The following is a 14,091-nucleotide window of genomic DNA, read 5'->3' on the forward strand; positions in this document are numbered from 1 at the left end:
AAGGGGTTACACAAGTGTGTCCAACCCCTGGCTGCTTGTCCAGAGACTCTGGCTTGTATACCTTCCCTGGTGTCCTGGGTGGCCTTTGAGACTATGAGCCTCCTCTGCTGTGCAGGAAAGTGTCTGTGCTCCTGCTCCCCCACATCCCAGTGGAAGGAGGTTACAGAAGTCAAGTGCAGGAGCTGCAGCCAGGTGGGAGACTGGGGGATGTGGGTCACATAGATGGAGAAGGTCAGCTCTGTCGGAGTTGCAGGAATGGCTCAGGGTATGAAAGATGGATTGGTGGGCCCCTGAGCCAGCTCTCCTCCTCCCCAGGCAGAGCGATAAAGATCACAGCAATCTGTGGAATCCATGTGCTGTTGAACTTGGCTTGTCCCCTGCCTTCTCAGTTACTGTCCACACTGGCTGCCTAGCTCACAGGAATGGGAACAGGGAGAGCAGCATCCCCCCGCCTCAGAGATGTTTGTCTTGAGCAGGAGCCTGGCTGTTAACGACTTCCTTCGGGGAGGCAGCTCGCCAGGCACGCGGAGCCGAAGGAGCGCCTGGAGCTGCGGGACGCTGTGCGTGCTGGCTGCCACCGGCTGCGGAGAGCTCCGGCCCCTGCTCTGGGGCGCTTGTCAGAGCTCTCTCTCTGCAGGGAAGGGGGTCCTTCCCCTTCCTTGCCAGCCCCATCTTGCCTGGAAGGGATCTAGCACCATGGGATGTCAGATCCAGCACCAGGGTGGGACAGGAGCTCCCTTTTGGGGAGTGTGAGTCTTGGCACAGGTGTGGGATCAGGTGCCAGCCGTGTTGCAAAGTGTTGGTGGCTGTGTCTCGATCCAGCCTCGTGCTGCTGCTCCTCAGCACCTCTGAGCAGCCAGGCATGGGACGTGTCCCCACTGGACCTGCTGGAAGCTGGCCTGGCAGCCTGCCACCACACACCACAGCAGTGCCACAGTGCCTGAGGGTTTTGTGACTGTGGAAGTGGCTCTAAAGCTTGTGGCTGGGATAAGTCCTGTACCAGAGGCTGCAGAAAGGGAAGTGATGGCAGCAGCAGGACTGTGCCACCATCCTTATCAGGATACTCAGGGGCAGGAGCTGCCTGTGCCTGATCCAGGAGCTCCAGAGATGGCTGAGCAGCCCTGGGAGCAGGTGTGAGGTGGAATGGAGGTACAAGCCTGTCCTTGGGTCTTGCTTGAATGTCCTTAGTGCCCTGGCACAGCAAGGATGACTGAGCTGTCCCCTCCCATCTCTTTCTGCTGGAAATCTACTGGATTCCTCTGCCTGGATGGGGGAAGGATTATAGTGCTAGTGACTGCAAAAATGGGAGGATCTGGGATTTGAAAGGTGTATGTTCTGGGGGTGTGAAATGTTTGGCATGCAGGGCAGTAGTTACACTTTAATCTTCTATGTGCTTGTTTGGGCTCTTTCCCAGTGCTGCCAGTCCATAGAGCTGCTGTTCCTGGCCAGGGCAGGGGTCTGGGACCACGGTTCTTCCCCGGGCCTGCCCTGGGAGCCATGAGGTTGATCCCTGGAGCATGTGTGGCTCTTGGTGCCCAACTCGGCAGCTGCACACCTTGCCTGTGGGGCTGGCTCTCACCTGTGCCCCAGGGCTGGCTCCTGCCTCTGCAGGGGTCAGAGACCAAGTTTCAGCTTCATCCCTTCTGGTGGGTTGGAAGGGGGCACTGCCTCCCCCAGGTCCAGGATTGTGCTCAGACGCCCTCTGCCCTCTCTCCTAGGAGTTATGAAGACATGCTGGTGGATGAAGTGGCCCCCGACCGGTACTACTGGGCCCCGCTGGCCCAGCACGAGCGGGGCAGCCTGGCCAGCCTGGACAGCCTGCGGAAAGGCGGCCCGGCCCCGGGGAACTGGCGCCAGCCAGAGCTGCCGGAGGTCATAGCCATGCTGAGCTTCCGGCTGGACGCCGTCAAGTCCAATGCAGCTGCCTACCTGCAGCACCTGTGCTACCGCAACGACAAGGTGAAGACGGAGGTGCGCCGGCTGAAGGGCATCCCCGTGCTCGTGGGGCTGCTGGATCACCCCAAGAAGGAGGTGCACTACGGCGCCTGCGGAGCTCTCAAGAACATCTCCTTCGGCAAAGACCAGGATAACAAGATCGCCATCAAGAACTGCGACGGGGTGCCCGCGCTGGTGCGCCTGCTGCGCAAGGCCCACGACATGGACCTCACCGAGGTCATCACAGGTAGTGGCTCCGGGGAGGAAGGGACAGGCTGTTCCCTGGGCCAGGGTCTGTGGTCAGGGGCCAGGTGTTCACCTTCCACTTGTGGCATTGCAGGGACACTGTGGAACCTGTCCTCGCACGACTCTATCAAGATGGCCATCGTGGATCACGCACTACATGCCCTGACCGATGAGGTGGTCATTCCCCGCTCCGGCTGGGAGCGGGAGCCCAACGAGGATTCCAAACCCCGCCATATAGAGTGGGAGTCGGTGCTCACCAACACCGCTGGCTGCCTTAGGTATGGATCTGGCAGAGCACTGGCCTGGGTTTGGGCTACAATGCTCCTTCTGGGCTGTTCCTGGACTTCCAGAGGACTGTGGAGCAGCTGCTCTCATAAGACAGCTGCTGGTGTTGCAGGCCTTGAGTTTGGAGGCATTTGCCCTGAGTGAGGGGAGCTACGGGAGCTGTTTTCTGTCTTGAGTTGTGTGGGGTGTGGGCTGTCCCTCAGCTGTCTCTCCTGCCTGCCAGGAATGTGAGCTCGGAGCGGAGTGAGGCCCGTCGGAAGCTGCGGGAATGTGACGGGTTGGTGGATGCCCTGATCTACATCGTGCAGTCTGAGATCGGCCAGAAGGACTCGGACAGCAAGGTACCACAGTGGGACTGGTGTTGGGAAAGGGAGAGCCTGTGTGGGGTGCACCTGGCACTCTTGGACCAGGAGGTGTCTGGCACTCAGCCTGCAGTTTGGGTTGGAATGTTGGCCCTCCAACAGGGGCCTGATTGCGTCACTCATCCCCACACCACTGTCAGCTGATTCAGGGCTTCCTGATCAGCCTGGATAAGATCTTGGCTTGAATTTTCCTTGAGCTTTAAGGTGAAGGCTGGGCCAGGCCCTCACTCACAGACCTGGAGTACTCAGAGACCCTGTCTGAGTCAGACACTGGTTCTCTCCCCAGCTGGTGGAAAACTGTGTGTGCCTGCTGAGGAACCTGTCCTACCAAGTCCACCGTGAGATCCCCCACGCTGAGCGCTACCAGGAGACGCCCCTTGTCCCTGCCAACAACGCCGGGCCCCACAATGCCAGCTGCTTTGGGGCCAAGAAGGGCAAAGGTTCGTGTGCCAGCAGCATCAGGGAAGGGAGGGAGGGGAACAGAGACAAGTATTGAGGGTGGTCTGGGTGGTCTTTGTGTTCTTACTTGGGCATCTCATGTGAAGCCTGAAGGGCAACTTTCTCTGGAGATGCAGTGGTCCCTGCTTCCCTGGCTCTGGGAGCTGTTGCTTGGCTTGCCCAAAGCGTTTTTCACAAGCTGTGGTGGGTGTCTGTGGTGGCGGGATGGTGATGGATACATGTCCACTAATTCCACACCTTTCCTTTTCTCCTGTGTTGCCCCTTCCCCTTCTCTTTGCTTTCTTGCCAAATGATCTGCCCCATGACGCTGTTGGCACTTCTCTCCTCCTGCCTCCCCTCTCTCCTGTCCTTCTCTCCGCCTCACCAATAGACGAGTGGTTCTCCAGAGGTGAGTGCGCTCTTGGTTTTACTTTTTCCATGGTTTAATTGGGTGCTTTCTCCAGCTCTCTTTGCCCCCCTCCCCAGCTGGGCACATTCTGCCTGCAGTGTGGCTAATGCCCCCATGTCCCCTCCTGTGACATGCTGTTCGCTTGGCTTCAGCTCGCCTCTGGGCTTGTTCCTGCAGTGGCAAAGAGCTGTTGGGCCGAGGTGGGTGGGGAGAGCAGGAGTCTCACACCTCTTCACTTGCCCTTTGAAGGTAAAAAGCTCCCAGAAGACCCTGGTGCCGACATAGTGGATTTTCCAAAAAGAACAACTCCAGCCAAAGGTATGCTCCTTGAGTGACTGTGCAGGGCTTGGGTGTCAGGGCAACTTTTGCTACAGCAGTCTGGGAGACTAGTGAGTGAGAGGACCTGTTTCCCATTGAAGTGAGCCTCTCCAGTGGGCAGAACTTGGGTTTGGAGCAAGAATACCCAAGGCCCTGTTAAAACATAAGTTCTGCCAGTAGTTGTGAGGATCTTTTGCATGGATGAGGTCAGTGCTGCCTCAGGACAGGCTTTTCAGAAGGAAATACTGCCCCAGGGGGTGAGAGACTGCACAGTGACACAGATTGTAGTCTGTAGAGACTGTCTGGTAGTCTCAGACTTGCCAGCACAGTTGCCCTCTTGCCTGCTCTTCATTCCTGAGCATGAAGGACAGGCATGGTTTAAAGCTAAAATCTCTATGTTAAATTGTTCTGCAGCCATGAGAATGAGGAAGGGTCATTCCCAGAAGCCTCTGGGGACAAGTGCTTCACTTGTGTGTGAATCACAGCCTCTGAGCAAGCAGTGGCTTAGGTTTCTGGTACCCTAGGGCAGTCTGGCCCTCTCTGTGCCAAGAATCTCACCCCTGGGAGCCTGGGTAGAAGCTTCCAGCTTCGTCTACCCAGCAGTGCCCCTTTGGATTAGGCAGACACTAGCAGAGCCCTTGGATAAATCCTTCCTACCCATGTCCTCCTGGCAGGCTACGAGCTCCTCTTCCAGCCAGAAGTGGTGCGGATATACATCTCCCTCCTAAAGGAAAGCAAGACTCCAGCCATCCTGGAGGCTTCAGCAGGAGCCATCCAGAACCTGTGCGCTGGCAGCTGGACGGTGAGTGCCAGGGAAAGGGGAGCCGGGAACACTGTCCGTGGGGCTGGCAGCGGTGCCATCCCCGGGTGACGCTGTGGCCCTGTGCCTCCCCGCAGTACGGCCGGTGCATCCGCTCAGCCCTGCGCCAGGAGAAGGGGCTCTCCGCCATCGCCGACCTCCTGACGCACGACAGCGAGCGCGTGGTGAAAGCGGCGTCCGGGGCCCTGCGCAACCTGGCCGTGGACCTGCGCAACAAGGAGCTGATCGGTGAGGGCTGCACGCTCCCTGTATCCATGGAGGCTAGGCAGGAGCTTCCTCCTTCTCCTCTTGGCTCCTGGGGAAGTGTGTGGGGACAGCATCAGCCCAGCCTCTGCCCTCACGCGGAGCAGAGAGCGACGAGCTCCACAGAGAGGGAGAGCAAAACATGTCACCTATCAGTGGTTTTCCCTTCAGTCCCTGCTTGCTTACGCCCAGCACTTTATCCTTCCCAGGTAAACATGCCATCCCCAACCTAGTAAAGAACCTGCCTGGAGGCCAGCAGACCCCTGCCAAAAACCTCTCTGAGGACACAGTGGTGTCAATCCTCAACACTATCAATGAAGTGATCGTGGACAACCTTGAGGCAGCCAAAAAGCTCCGGGAAACGCAGGGGATCGAGAAGCTTGTGCTGATCAACAAATCTGGGTAGGCTCTGCTCAAAGGATGATACCAGGGGTGGAGAGGGGCTTCGCTTTCTTTGGGTTTCCAAACATCTCTTCCTTCTCCTCTGTCTAGGAACCGCTCAGAGAGAGAAGTCAGGGCAGCCGCCCTCGTCTTGCAGACAGTCTGGGGCTATAAGGAGCTGCGGAAGCCCCTTGAGAAGGAAGGCTGGAAGAAGTCAGATTTCCAGGTGTGGGGATGCCCTGTGGTGGCCAGGGTGGTAGGTGGGATTGTGCAACAGGGAGAAGGTTGTTCCTGGATCTTGGCAGTACTGGCCTGCAGCTCTTCACCTTGCTGGTGGCACTGGGCACCCACAGAGGTGTCCCTGTGCTGTTTTTCAGCCAATGGCCAGCAGGAAGTCTCTGCTAGGAACACTGTAAAGTGTCATGCCCTGTGTCCCAAATGAGCATGAGGCAGGAATTTTGTCACTCTAAGTGCTGCTGTGGCAGTGTTGAAGAACAGGGTTCTCCAAGGCTCAGTTTCCTTCCCAAAAGCAGGGACTGCCCTTGCTGCTGGGGGCCAGGCACTGATGGGGGTGCAGTGGGGGCTTCAGCACTTTCTGAGTTATTTTGGGCCCTTTACTCAAGAGCCACATGTAGAGGGTGTTCCTGGGTTTGTGCTGGTGCTGGAGAGCTGGAATGTGCTGATGAGGAAGGCACCTCTGGGGCCAGGATTTGAGTGGTCACTGTCTGTTGCTGTAGGTGAACCTGAGCAATGCCTCTCGGACCCAAGGAGGCAACTCCTTTGATGACAGCACCTTGCCTCTCATCGACAGGAACCAAAAAACAGGTATGTGCTTGCCTTTTGCACCTGTGCCTGCCATCTTCCCTCTGCCTTGTGGGTACTCAGGGCAGCTGGCATTTGTCCTCTCCTTTGCTCTTTAGCTTTGGCTTCCCTGGCAGCCACAGCTGCTCACACAGGGCCATTAGTATGGCCTTTGGGTGGCTCTTCTGGCCATCAGGGCCATCACTTTGGGCCTTAGATGGCTTCTTGGGGCTGGCATTGTAGGTCCTGTGGTGTCCTTGGGTCACAGAGCTGCAGCTGGCCTTGGGTTCCCCCATGTGGGGCATGGAACAGTTCCTCTGTGGCTCCTGGGTGCAGGAACTGTTCCTGATGTGCTCTCCCATGCTTGCAGACAAGAAATCCTCCCGGGAAGAGATCCAGATGAGCAACATGGGACCAGGTAGGAGAGGGACTCCCTCTGGGTATGTGGGGAGCAGAGCAGAGTTCACATCTCCTGCAGGGGTGATGCAGCCCTCCATGGAGGTGACACGACTGACTGTCCCCTCTCCTGCTCCAGACAACTATTCCACACTCAACGAGAGGGACCACGGCAGGACACTGGACCGATCCGGTGACCTTGGAGAGATGGAGCCGGTGAAGGGAGCGCCGTTGATGGTGAGCAGCTCTTTTTAACTCGGGAACAGTGGGGTGGGTGCAGGAAATGCCACATCAGTGTCCTGTCTGACAGAGGAGAGGAGAGCTGGGCTCCCACAACTAACACCCCCCATGCCATGGCCCCTACTAACCGCATGTGTCTGCAGCAGGAGGAGGAGGAGGAGGAGGGGCAGGAGTCACAGCCTGAGGTAGAGGAGGCGGAGGAAGATGCTGCTGTGCCCTCCCCCATGTCGGTATGTCCCACGGTGTCCTGCCCAATCTGACAGTGGTGACAGATCCTGCTGTGCTCTTAGGGGTGCTTGGCCAGCCAAATCCTGCTCCAATCACTGCTGCTGCAATCACTGGTGCCGTGATCCTTTCTCTGCCCTCACTCCCATTCCAGCCTTAACATCTGTCCCTCTCTCTCTCCACAGCAGAAGATCTAGTTGGCCTCCCTGCCTCTGCTCCATTTGGGTTGATAATATATTATATATATAAATATATAACTCTTCATGGTGGAATGGACTGACTTTTACCTTGTCTTATTGTTGGAATTTTGCTGGACTCTCTGTGCCAACCATCCAGCCAAATGCCTGGGCCGGGTCCCCAGGGCAGCCCGGGCCACTCGGTCTCCTCTGGGCCGCTGCACCTCCCTGTTTTGGGACACCACCACTGAGAACTTCTCCTCCCGTCCTCCACCACCTCCTTCCTCCCGAGAGTAAAACCTTCCCGCCTGACTCTGCCGGATCAGCCGGCGTGGATGCTGCACAAGGACTCGGACCTCTGCCTTGACCAGGAGCTGCCTTCTCTCCCACGCCTTCCCCCTGCTCTGAGGTGTCTTGCAGGGACAGGGACTGGGACCTCACTCGCTGCCGCCTTGTTTTTGGTTTGGTTTTGTTGCCTATAGGATATATTTTTTCGTGTGGGATCACTCTTCAACCAGCACCGTGGGGACGACAGTAGCATCCCTCCTCCCTGAGGGCTGCAGGACCAGAGTCCAGGGGCTGGAGGCACGGGGGCCAGGGAAAGAAAAACCAGCAATAACATCTCTTGCTTTGCTCTAGGGGGCTAGAGGCTTTGGGGGCATGGGAAGGGAGATCCAGTTCTGGATCCTGCAGAGGGGTCTGGATGGGGCCCTGGCTCCGACCCAGTGCCTGTGTGAGGAGGATCCTTCTGTGAGGAAGGAGGTCAGTCCTGGGCCGTGGTCCAGGGTCCCCTGGAGGGAGGAGATGGGTCAGAGTTTTGGGGAGAGCAGGCGGCTCGGGGTGCACTGTGCCGGACACCTGGAGCCAGGATCCCGCGACGCTTCCCCGCTGACTTAATCTTGACACGTGCCTTTCTTTTGCCACTGTGAAATAGCTCTTTGAATCGTACTGTCTGGCTGCTTCCCTGGGAAAGGGGAGTTTCCTGGGCTTCTGGCAGGGCTGAGCTCTTCCCTTCCCTGCTGGGAGCCTTACCTGTCTGCAGTGGGGCTTGGGAGCCTGTTTTGGGGGAAACCCAACCCCCCTGCCCTTGCTGAGAGGAGGCAGGGTGCTTATCTGCATCCTGGCCTGGGCTGCCAAGGGAGTTGGGATGTGCTCCTCCTCCTCTTGGCTGTGGTGCTGGGGCACATCCATGTGCTGTGACCTTCTGGGGGGCCTTGGGGCTCCCTGTGCAACTGGAAGCCTCTGTAGGAGGCTGCAAACTGGAGCAGGAGCCCTCCCAGCCCGGGGCTCCCCCCAGGGCGGGCTCTCGGGGCACGGGGAGGTGGCAGGGGCAGAGCTGGTGCCTTGCTCCTGCCCCAGTTCCCCCACAGCTCCGGCTGGGCCTGCCCTGCTTCCAGCCCCACCTCAGCTCAGTTGGGTTTTGTTCTGGGGTCTAACTCTTCTCTTTTCCTTTAAATATGTAAAACACTAATTCCTTTTTTAATTTTTAATTCCAAATGAACCAAAAAAACAGCATCCCCCTTCTCTCCTCCTTGGTCCTGGTGGGGAGGGGGGCCAAGGAGGTGGGGAGGGGGAAGCGCCAAGCCGTTCCTTGTCTGATTCCTGTGCACACTCTTGTAACGCTTTTAAAACAAAGTGATTTTTTTATATAAATAAAGTTTTTAAAGTGTGATGTGTGCCTGCCCCTTTGGTGTTTCTGGCTTTGCTGCTGGACCCCAGCTGCTTTTTCCAGGAGTGGTGCTGGTCTCCATAGCTCCCTGAGGTGTCACTTTGTGACAAACCATGTGGTATTTCCCAGCCCTCCCACCTTGCCTTGCACCCTTGTCCCTAAAGCCACCAGTAAACAGAAGGCAGGACCAGGTATTTTATTGCTTCAGGTCCAAGGAGCAGTGCCAGGGATATGTTGTGAAAGGAGGGGGACAAGGAATGAAGCCTGGCTTGGCAGACACAAGGCTAGGGACAGTTGGCTGAGGGGGACCAGCGGCAGGCATGTTGATGGGTGGGATATGAGGCGTGTTTGGGTCAGCAGGGACAATGCCAGGCATGTTGATGGTGGGGACAATGCTGAGGACATCCAGGCTGTGTGCTGGGCACCTGGGGCTCAGGCAAAGAGCTTGTTGTAGCAGGGCTGGCAGTACATCTTGTCGTCGTACTCGCAGAAGGTTCCCTTGTGCAGCCGGCCCAGACAGTAGGTGCAGATGAAGTGCTCGGGGTGGTACCTGCGCCCTGCGGCCGTGATGCAGCGCCCGGTGACGGGGTGGCCGCAGCCGTGGCAGATGGTGCCCTGCCGCTGGTGGAAGTGCAGCTCGCAGTAGGGCCTCCCCTCCAGCTCGAAGAAGGACCCGCCGGTGAAGCCAGTCAGGCACTCCTGGGGGAGGAAGAGGGGAAGGCTGGCATGGTCCTGGGAACATCCCCATGACGTACATCCCCGCCGTCCCACTCACCGTGCACACGAAGCACTCGGTGTGCCATACACCCTGCAGGGCCGACAGGTAGTTGTCCATAACAGGGCGCTCACAGCCCTGGCATTTGGGGGCGAACATGGCCAGGAAGTCCTGGTGGCAGTATGGCTTCCCATTGCGCTCCAGGAACCCTGTGGGGAGGGGATGGGGATGGGCACCCACCTGGGCATGGCTCACAGTGGGACATGGACATGGTGGTATCCGGGATAGGAGGCAAGGGAGAGATCGTGGGCAGCTGTCCGATGGGGTGGTAAGTGCAAGAGCAGGGGAGACTTGGGATGGGGCCAAGATCCCCGCACCTGTTCCTTGGGACATACCCTCATCTCCAAACATCTTCCCACAGTGGGCACAGAAGAAGTGCTCGGGGTGCCAGGTCTGCTCCAGGGCCGTGAGGACTTTCTGCAGGAAAAGCTGAGGTGAGGGCGCTGGTGGTGGCCGGGGGAGGCCAGGGGGTCACTCACTCACCTCGCGGATGGGACCGGCGCAGTAGGCACAGCGCGGGGAGAAGGCCTGGTGATAATCCTCCTCACAGAACGCCTGCCCTCCTTGCTCGAAGTAGGGCCCCTTGTCCAGCTCCTGCCCGCAGCGGGCACAGGTGAAGTGCTCGGGGTGCCAGGTTTTGCCCAGGGCTGTGAGCACCTGCGAGGAGGAGGCGCAGGGGCTGTGAGGGCAGCTCCGGGGGAAGCCCGGGGGTGCCAGGCTGGCGGCGGGGCTCACCTTGCCAGCGATGGGCTTGCGGCAGGCGGCGCAGACGCCGGCGGGTGCGGCCGTGATGCCCAGCTCCTGCAGGTCCCGGGTGAGGCTGTCCAGCATATTGTCCAGCAAGGACTCCGTGGGCACCCCAACTCCCTGCCCTGAAGCTGCCAGCTGCCAGGAAGGAGGATGGTGAGGTCTGGGTGAGGGCCAAACCCCCCAGCCTGATGCTCCAGGGCCAAGGCTCGCTCACCTTGCTCTGTGTATGGCCCAGGTCGGCCAGGAGCTCATCCAGCTGCCGGGCGGCCTCTGTGTGTGGGGCTGAGGGGAGCAGCGGCTTTGGGACTGGCACAGGGGTGCTGCACATGGCAGAGAGGGGAGATGCTGTGGTGTCCACCCCAAGGCCAGGACCAAGACCCCCTCCTCCGCCCCTGCCACCACAGCTCTTTCCCACAGGCTCCTGCAGGGAGCACTGCGGGTATGCAGGATACAGTCTGTCCCAGGTGACCCTGGATGGCAGATCCCAGCAAGGAATGGACAGCCCCAGATGGCTCTGCCCTCCCACGGCTGTTTTTACCTGTACACTGAATCCAAACCTTCTCCTGGAGGCTGAGCTTGAGGCGGCAGCGGTGCCTGAAAGGACAAGTCCTTGTGGCAGAGCCCTCAGGGTGCTCCCCTGGCAGCTTCCCCTGCCCAGCTCCACCACCCCATCATGAGCTGTGCCCAGGCATTACCTTCAAGCTGCCATGCTGGGCATCCTGGCTGGAGCTTGGTCCCTGCAGCACATGGTCCTTGGAAGTCAGGCAGTAACTCTGCTCCAGTTCTTCCAGCAGAGCATCTGCACAGAGACACCCGGGTCAGGCCCCACCAGCTGCACACCCTGCGGTGTTGTACCACTCCCAAAATCTCAGGAGCAAAAGGAGGGTCACAGCAGGTCCTGCTGGCCAGCTGCTAATGCCTCGAGGAGCCCTGAGCCCCCATCCCAGTCCAGGATGTGCCTGCCTTCTCAAAGAGTGAGAGTGGGGCAAAGGGTCCTGCCTCCCCACACCATCCCTGGCCAGCAAAGAAACCTCTGCCAGACTCAGCTTGACCCAGCCTAAGTCCTGGCAGGGAAAAGCTCACCCTGGGCCCATCCTGCGTGTCCAGAGCACTACTTCCCCCAAAGTGGGCCGAGCACTTTTCCTTTCAGTTTTCCCTCTCTGCCTTGGCTCTCTCACACTGGGAGGGACAATTTGTTCCCCTCAAGCAGGGAATGCCCCCGGCAGTGTGGTGCTTCCCTGACCCCAGCTCCCCCACCCTCGGCCAGGGATGGCTCCCAGCTCCCGCTGGGTGCAGCAGGGTTGTGGCGCTGCCCCAGCCCATTTCCTGCTCTCAAGCTTGCTCCATTTTTGGCCAAGTGCTCACTCAACCACCAGCCCCACTGGTCCCCTGGGATGGGGGAGGCACAGGAGGGAGCAGGGCTCCACGGCTGCCCCTCAGTGGCATCTCCTCCCGGTCCTGAGGTACAGGAAGGAAAAAGCTCCCCGGAGGTGCCAAAAAGGTGACCTCCAGCCAGGCCTGGCTGCAGGATCAGCTCCAGAGAGGCCCAACTTACCCAAATCCTCCATCCTGCCTTGGTGTGGGCTCCCAGGGCAGGGGCAGCACCCCGGGGTGCTGAGATGGCAGAAGAGGCTGCGCCGGCTCTGTTCCGGTCTCGCCTCCGCCCCTCACGCCGGGGTTTGTCACCCAGGGCTTCCTTTGTGGGCTGTGCGCCTCACAGCACGTGTGACTGGCACAGCTGGGGCACAGGGGCTGGGGCTGCAGAGGAGAGAAACTGGCCAGTGGGCTGCCCAAGGAACTCCAGAAGCCAAGACATGGATGTCCTGCTGACCCAGGCCTTGTCCAGAAGACACTGGCCACTGGGATGGCTTCCCTGTGCTGTGTGGGAATGGATTTGTGGCAGCAGGATGGAGCAGTGCTGTCACATTCCAGCAGAACCTTGCCTTTGGGGAACGCTTCTGGAGCCTCATCATTGATTTCCAGGTAACAGTAAATCCTTTTTGGCAGAGAAATCTCCTGGCACTGCTGGGAGCAGGCAGTGGATGTGGAAGCAGCTTCAAGGGACTGGGGGAATGTTAATGCCAGAGGTGGGTGCACATGGCTTGGCGTGTCCTTTGGGCTCTTGTTTGGGTGTTTGGAGGAGGCAGCACCTGGTAGGCAACCAACAACATCTCTGTCACCTTGGCCACCAGCCCTGCCAAAGAGTCACCTGGTCCAGGCAGAAAAACCTTGGGAGCAAAGGTTAAGAGGCACAGACTCCATCCTCTTTGTGGGGAGGCACCAGCACCCACAGGGGTCAGGCTGGCATTGCCTTGGCCCTGCTCCTGGGCACTGCTGAGCCCCCATGGGTGGGACGGGCTGGAGCTGAGCCCCTCAAGCTGCCACCTCAGGGGTCAGGTTGTTCCTGACACCATTTTGTCACCTGCTCACAGCAGGGACATCTAGCACAGCTCTGCCTCAGGAAAAGGCCCCAGGGCCACCAACCCGCTGTGTCCAGGCCTGTTTCAGGCCAGGAATGCTGAGAGCCACCCAAAGCCCAGAGGAGGCACTGCTGGTGTCACTGCTCAGGGCTGCTTGGCCATGAGATCCTTGTGTCAGGCACTTCCCTTTCTGCACTCAGCAGAACCTTCCTGCCTGTGGAAGGTTTTGGGCTATTTTTAGCTTTCTCAGTGATTTAGTGATGTGGGAGCCTGAGTGCCCACAAGCATCTGGAGGTGGAACCTCTTAAAATTTGTCCTTACAGAAGCCACAGGCTGAGCTGTGCCCTGTCCTGAGCTCTGCGCCCTGTTCTAACGAGAATTAAATGACCCCAGCCTTGTGACAGTCATCACAGTGGCAGGGACAGGTTGGCATGGGACTGACAAAAAGCGGAGACAGGAGGAATCCCTGTGCAAGGATCCTGAGGTTTTCTTTAACTTTCAGGCAAGGACATTTTCCTCCTTCCCAGAGTTTGGGTCAGGGGAATGTGGTCCTCCATAGTGAGGGGGTTTATTAGCACACTCTCAGGAACTGTCGGACACACTTTTGTTTTCTAGGAACACACCAGAGCTCAGGACTTGAAATGCAGAAGCAGAAAGTTTTTGAAATGCAGAAGAAGGAAGCAGCAGGCGCTTGGAGCCCTCTCACCGGTGGGAACCAGTTCAGCAAACAGGATTTTCCAGCTGAATGCTGCGGGCTCTTTGAACCCCTGTGCTTTTTGCTTTTTGTCTCCCGAGGGAGGATGAGGAGCACCTTGTTCTGGGGAAGTGTTACCCTTTGTTCTCCTGTCATAAAACGGTGGGGAAGATCAGCCAAAGCCTCTGCTCCAGAGCAAGCACACCCAGTCCTGTTCCCCAAGATCCTGGCCTGGTGTCACATCCCGCTGCAGCCAAGGCAAGGGAATACTGTGCCAGGATCAGTCCGGGTCCAAAAGCCCGGACACCGAGTAGGCTGGAGAGCAGGGAAGGGGACAGAGTGGCGACCGTGACAAAACCCGCTCCCGGGTGGCACCTTCAGCCTCTGCGGGGGCGAAGTTTTGGGGTTTTCGTGTGGGTGTAATGTGTTTGCCCAGTTCCCGTGGGACAATCAGGCGGTGCTGGGGTTGTTGTGGGGAGGGGCTCAGGCCGTGCAGACCACGGGGACG

The 14,091-nt window shown here is 58.6% G+C and overlaps 2 protein-coding genes across 16 annotated transcripts in view; one reads left to right on the plus strand and one right to left on the minus strand.

Moving 5' to 3' along the window:
• Positions 1 to 13,764, plus strand: part of CTNND1 (catenin delta 1) — a 31,804-nt gene extending 18,040 nt beyond the window's left edge. Inside the window, exons 5-20 of one of the 13 annotated variants that reach the window (XR_014955531.1) lie at positions 1,719 to 2,182; positions 2,276 to 2,459; positions 2,690 to 2,807; positions 3,115 to 3,268; positions 3,658 to 3,675; positions 3,925 to 3,993; positions 4,668 to 4,795; positions 4,891 to 5,041; positions 5,266 to 5,458; positions 5,549 to 5,663; positions 6,175 to 6,262; positions 6,609 to 6,656; positions 6,774 to 6,871; positions 7,018 to 7,104; positions 7,285 to 12,452; positions 13,505 to 13,764. Coding sequence is in view for 5 of the 13 variants with exons in the window: in XM_085580019.1 (XP_085436145.1) it covers positions 1,719 to 2,182; positions 2,276 to 2,459; positions 2,690 to 2,807; positions 3,115 to 3,268; positions 3,658 to 3,675; positions 3,925 to 3,993; positions 4,668 to 4,795; positions 4,891 to 5,041; positions 5,266 to 5,458; positions 5,549 to 5,663; positions 6,175 to 6,262; positions 6,609 to 6,656; positions 6,774 to 6,871; positions 7,018 to 7,134 (1,945 nt within the window). In the remaining 8 variants the exon portion in view is untranslated. Of the gene's footprint in view, positions 1 to 1,718; positions 2,183 to 2,275; positions 2,460 to 2,689; positions 2,808 to 3,114; positions 3,269 to 3,657; positions 3,676 to 3,924; positions 3,994 to 4,667; positions 4,796 to 4,890; positions 5,042 to 5,265; positions 5,459 to 5,548; positions 5,664 to 6,174; positions 6,263 to 6,608; positions 6,657 to 6,773; positions 6,872 to 7,017; positions 7,263 to 7,284; positions 12,453 to 13,504 lie in introns of those variants that run through there. The other 12 variants (XR_014955533.1, XR_014955532.1, XR_014955535.1 and 9 more) reach the window with 12 other exon arrangements.
• LPXN (leupaxin) lies at positions 9,122 to 12,167 on the minus strand. Of its 3 annotated transcripts, XM_031504879.3 has the most exons (9): positions 12,025 to 12,167; positions 11,165 to 11,268; positions 11,008 to 11,063; positions 10,684 to 10,789; positions 10,455 to 10,604; positions 10,203 to 10,376; positions 10,055 to 10,136; positions 9,720 to 9,868; positions 9,122 to 9,643 (listed from the first exon to the last, which is right to left on the minus strand). In XM_031504879.3, the coding sequence occupies exons 1-9, from the start codon at positions 12,035 to 12,037 to the stop codon at positions 9,377 to 9,379; spliced, it is 1,101 nt and encodes a 366-aa protein (XP_031360739.3). In that variant the 5' UTR covers positions 12,038 to 12,167; the 3' UTR covers positions 9,122 to 9,376. The 3 variants fall into 3 exon arrangements, with proteins under 3 accessions (XP_031360739.3, XP_085436160.1, XP_085436159.1); XM_085580034.1 differs by having other exon boundaries at positions 9,122 to 9,868; XM_085580033.1 differs by lacking the exon at positions 12,025 to 12,167 and adding an exon at positions 11,553 to 11,724 and having other exon boundaries at positions 9,122 to 9,868; positions 10,684 to 11,063.
• Positions 13,765 to 14,091: the final 327 nt, after the last annotated feature.

The sequence above is a fragment of the Lonchura striata genome, chromosome 5, assembly GCF_050655825.1.
Source record: "Lonchura striata isolate lonStrDom1 chromosome 5, ASM5065582v1, whole genome shotgun sequence".
Lineage (NCBI taxonomy): Eukaryota > Metazoa > Chordata > Aves > Passeriformes > Estrildidae > Lonchura > Lonchura striata.

Excerpts from the sequence above, each read along its gene's own strand:
- LPXN (XM_085580033.1), bottom strand. Across the intron at positions 11,064-11,164 it reads CCCAGCATGGCAGCTTGAAG|GCACCGCTGCCGCCTCAAGC; the intron begins GTAATGCCTGGG and ends TTGTCCTTTCAG. Across the intron at positions 10,377-10,454 it reads GCAAGCCCATCGCTGGCAAG|GTGCTCACAGCCCTGGGCAA; the intron begins GTGAGCCCCGCC and ends TCCTCCTCGCAG.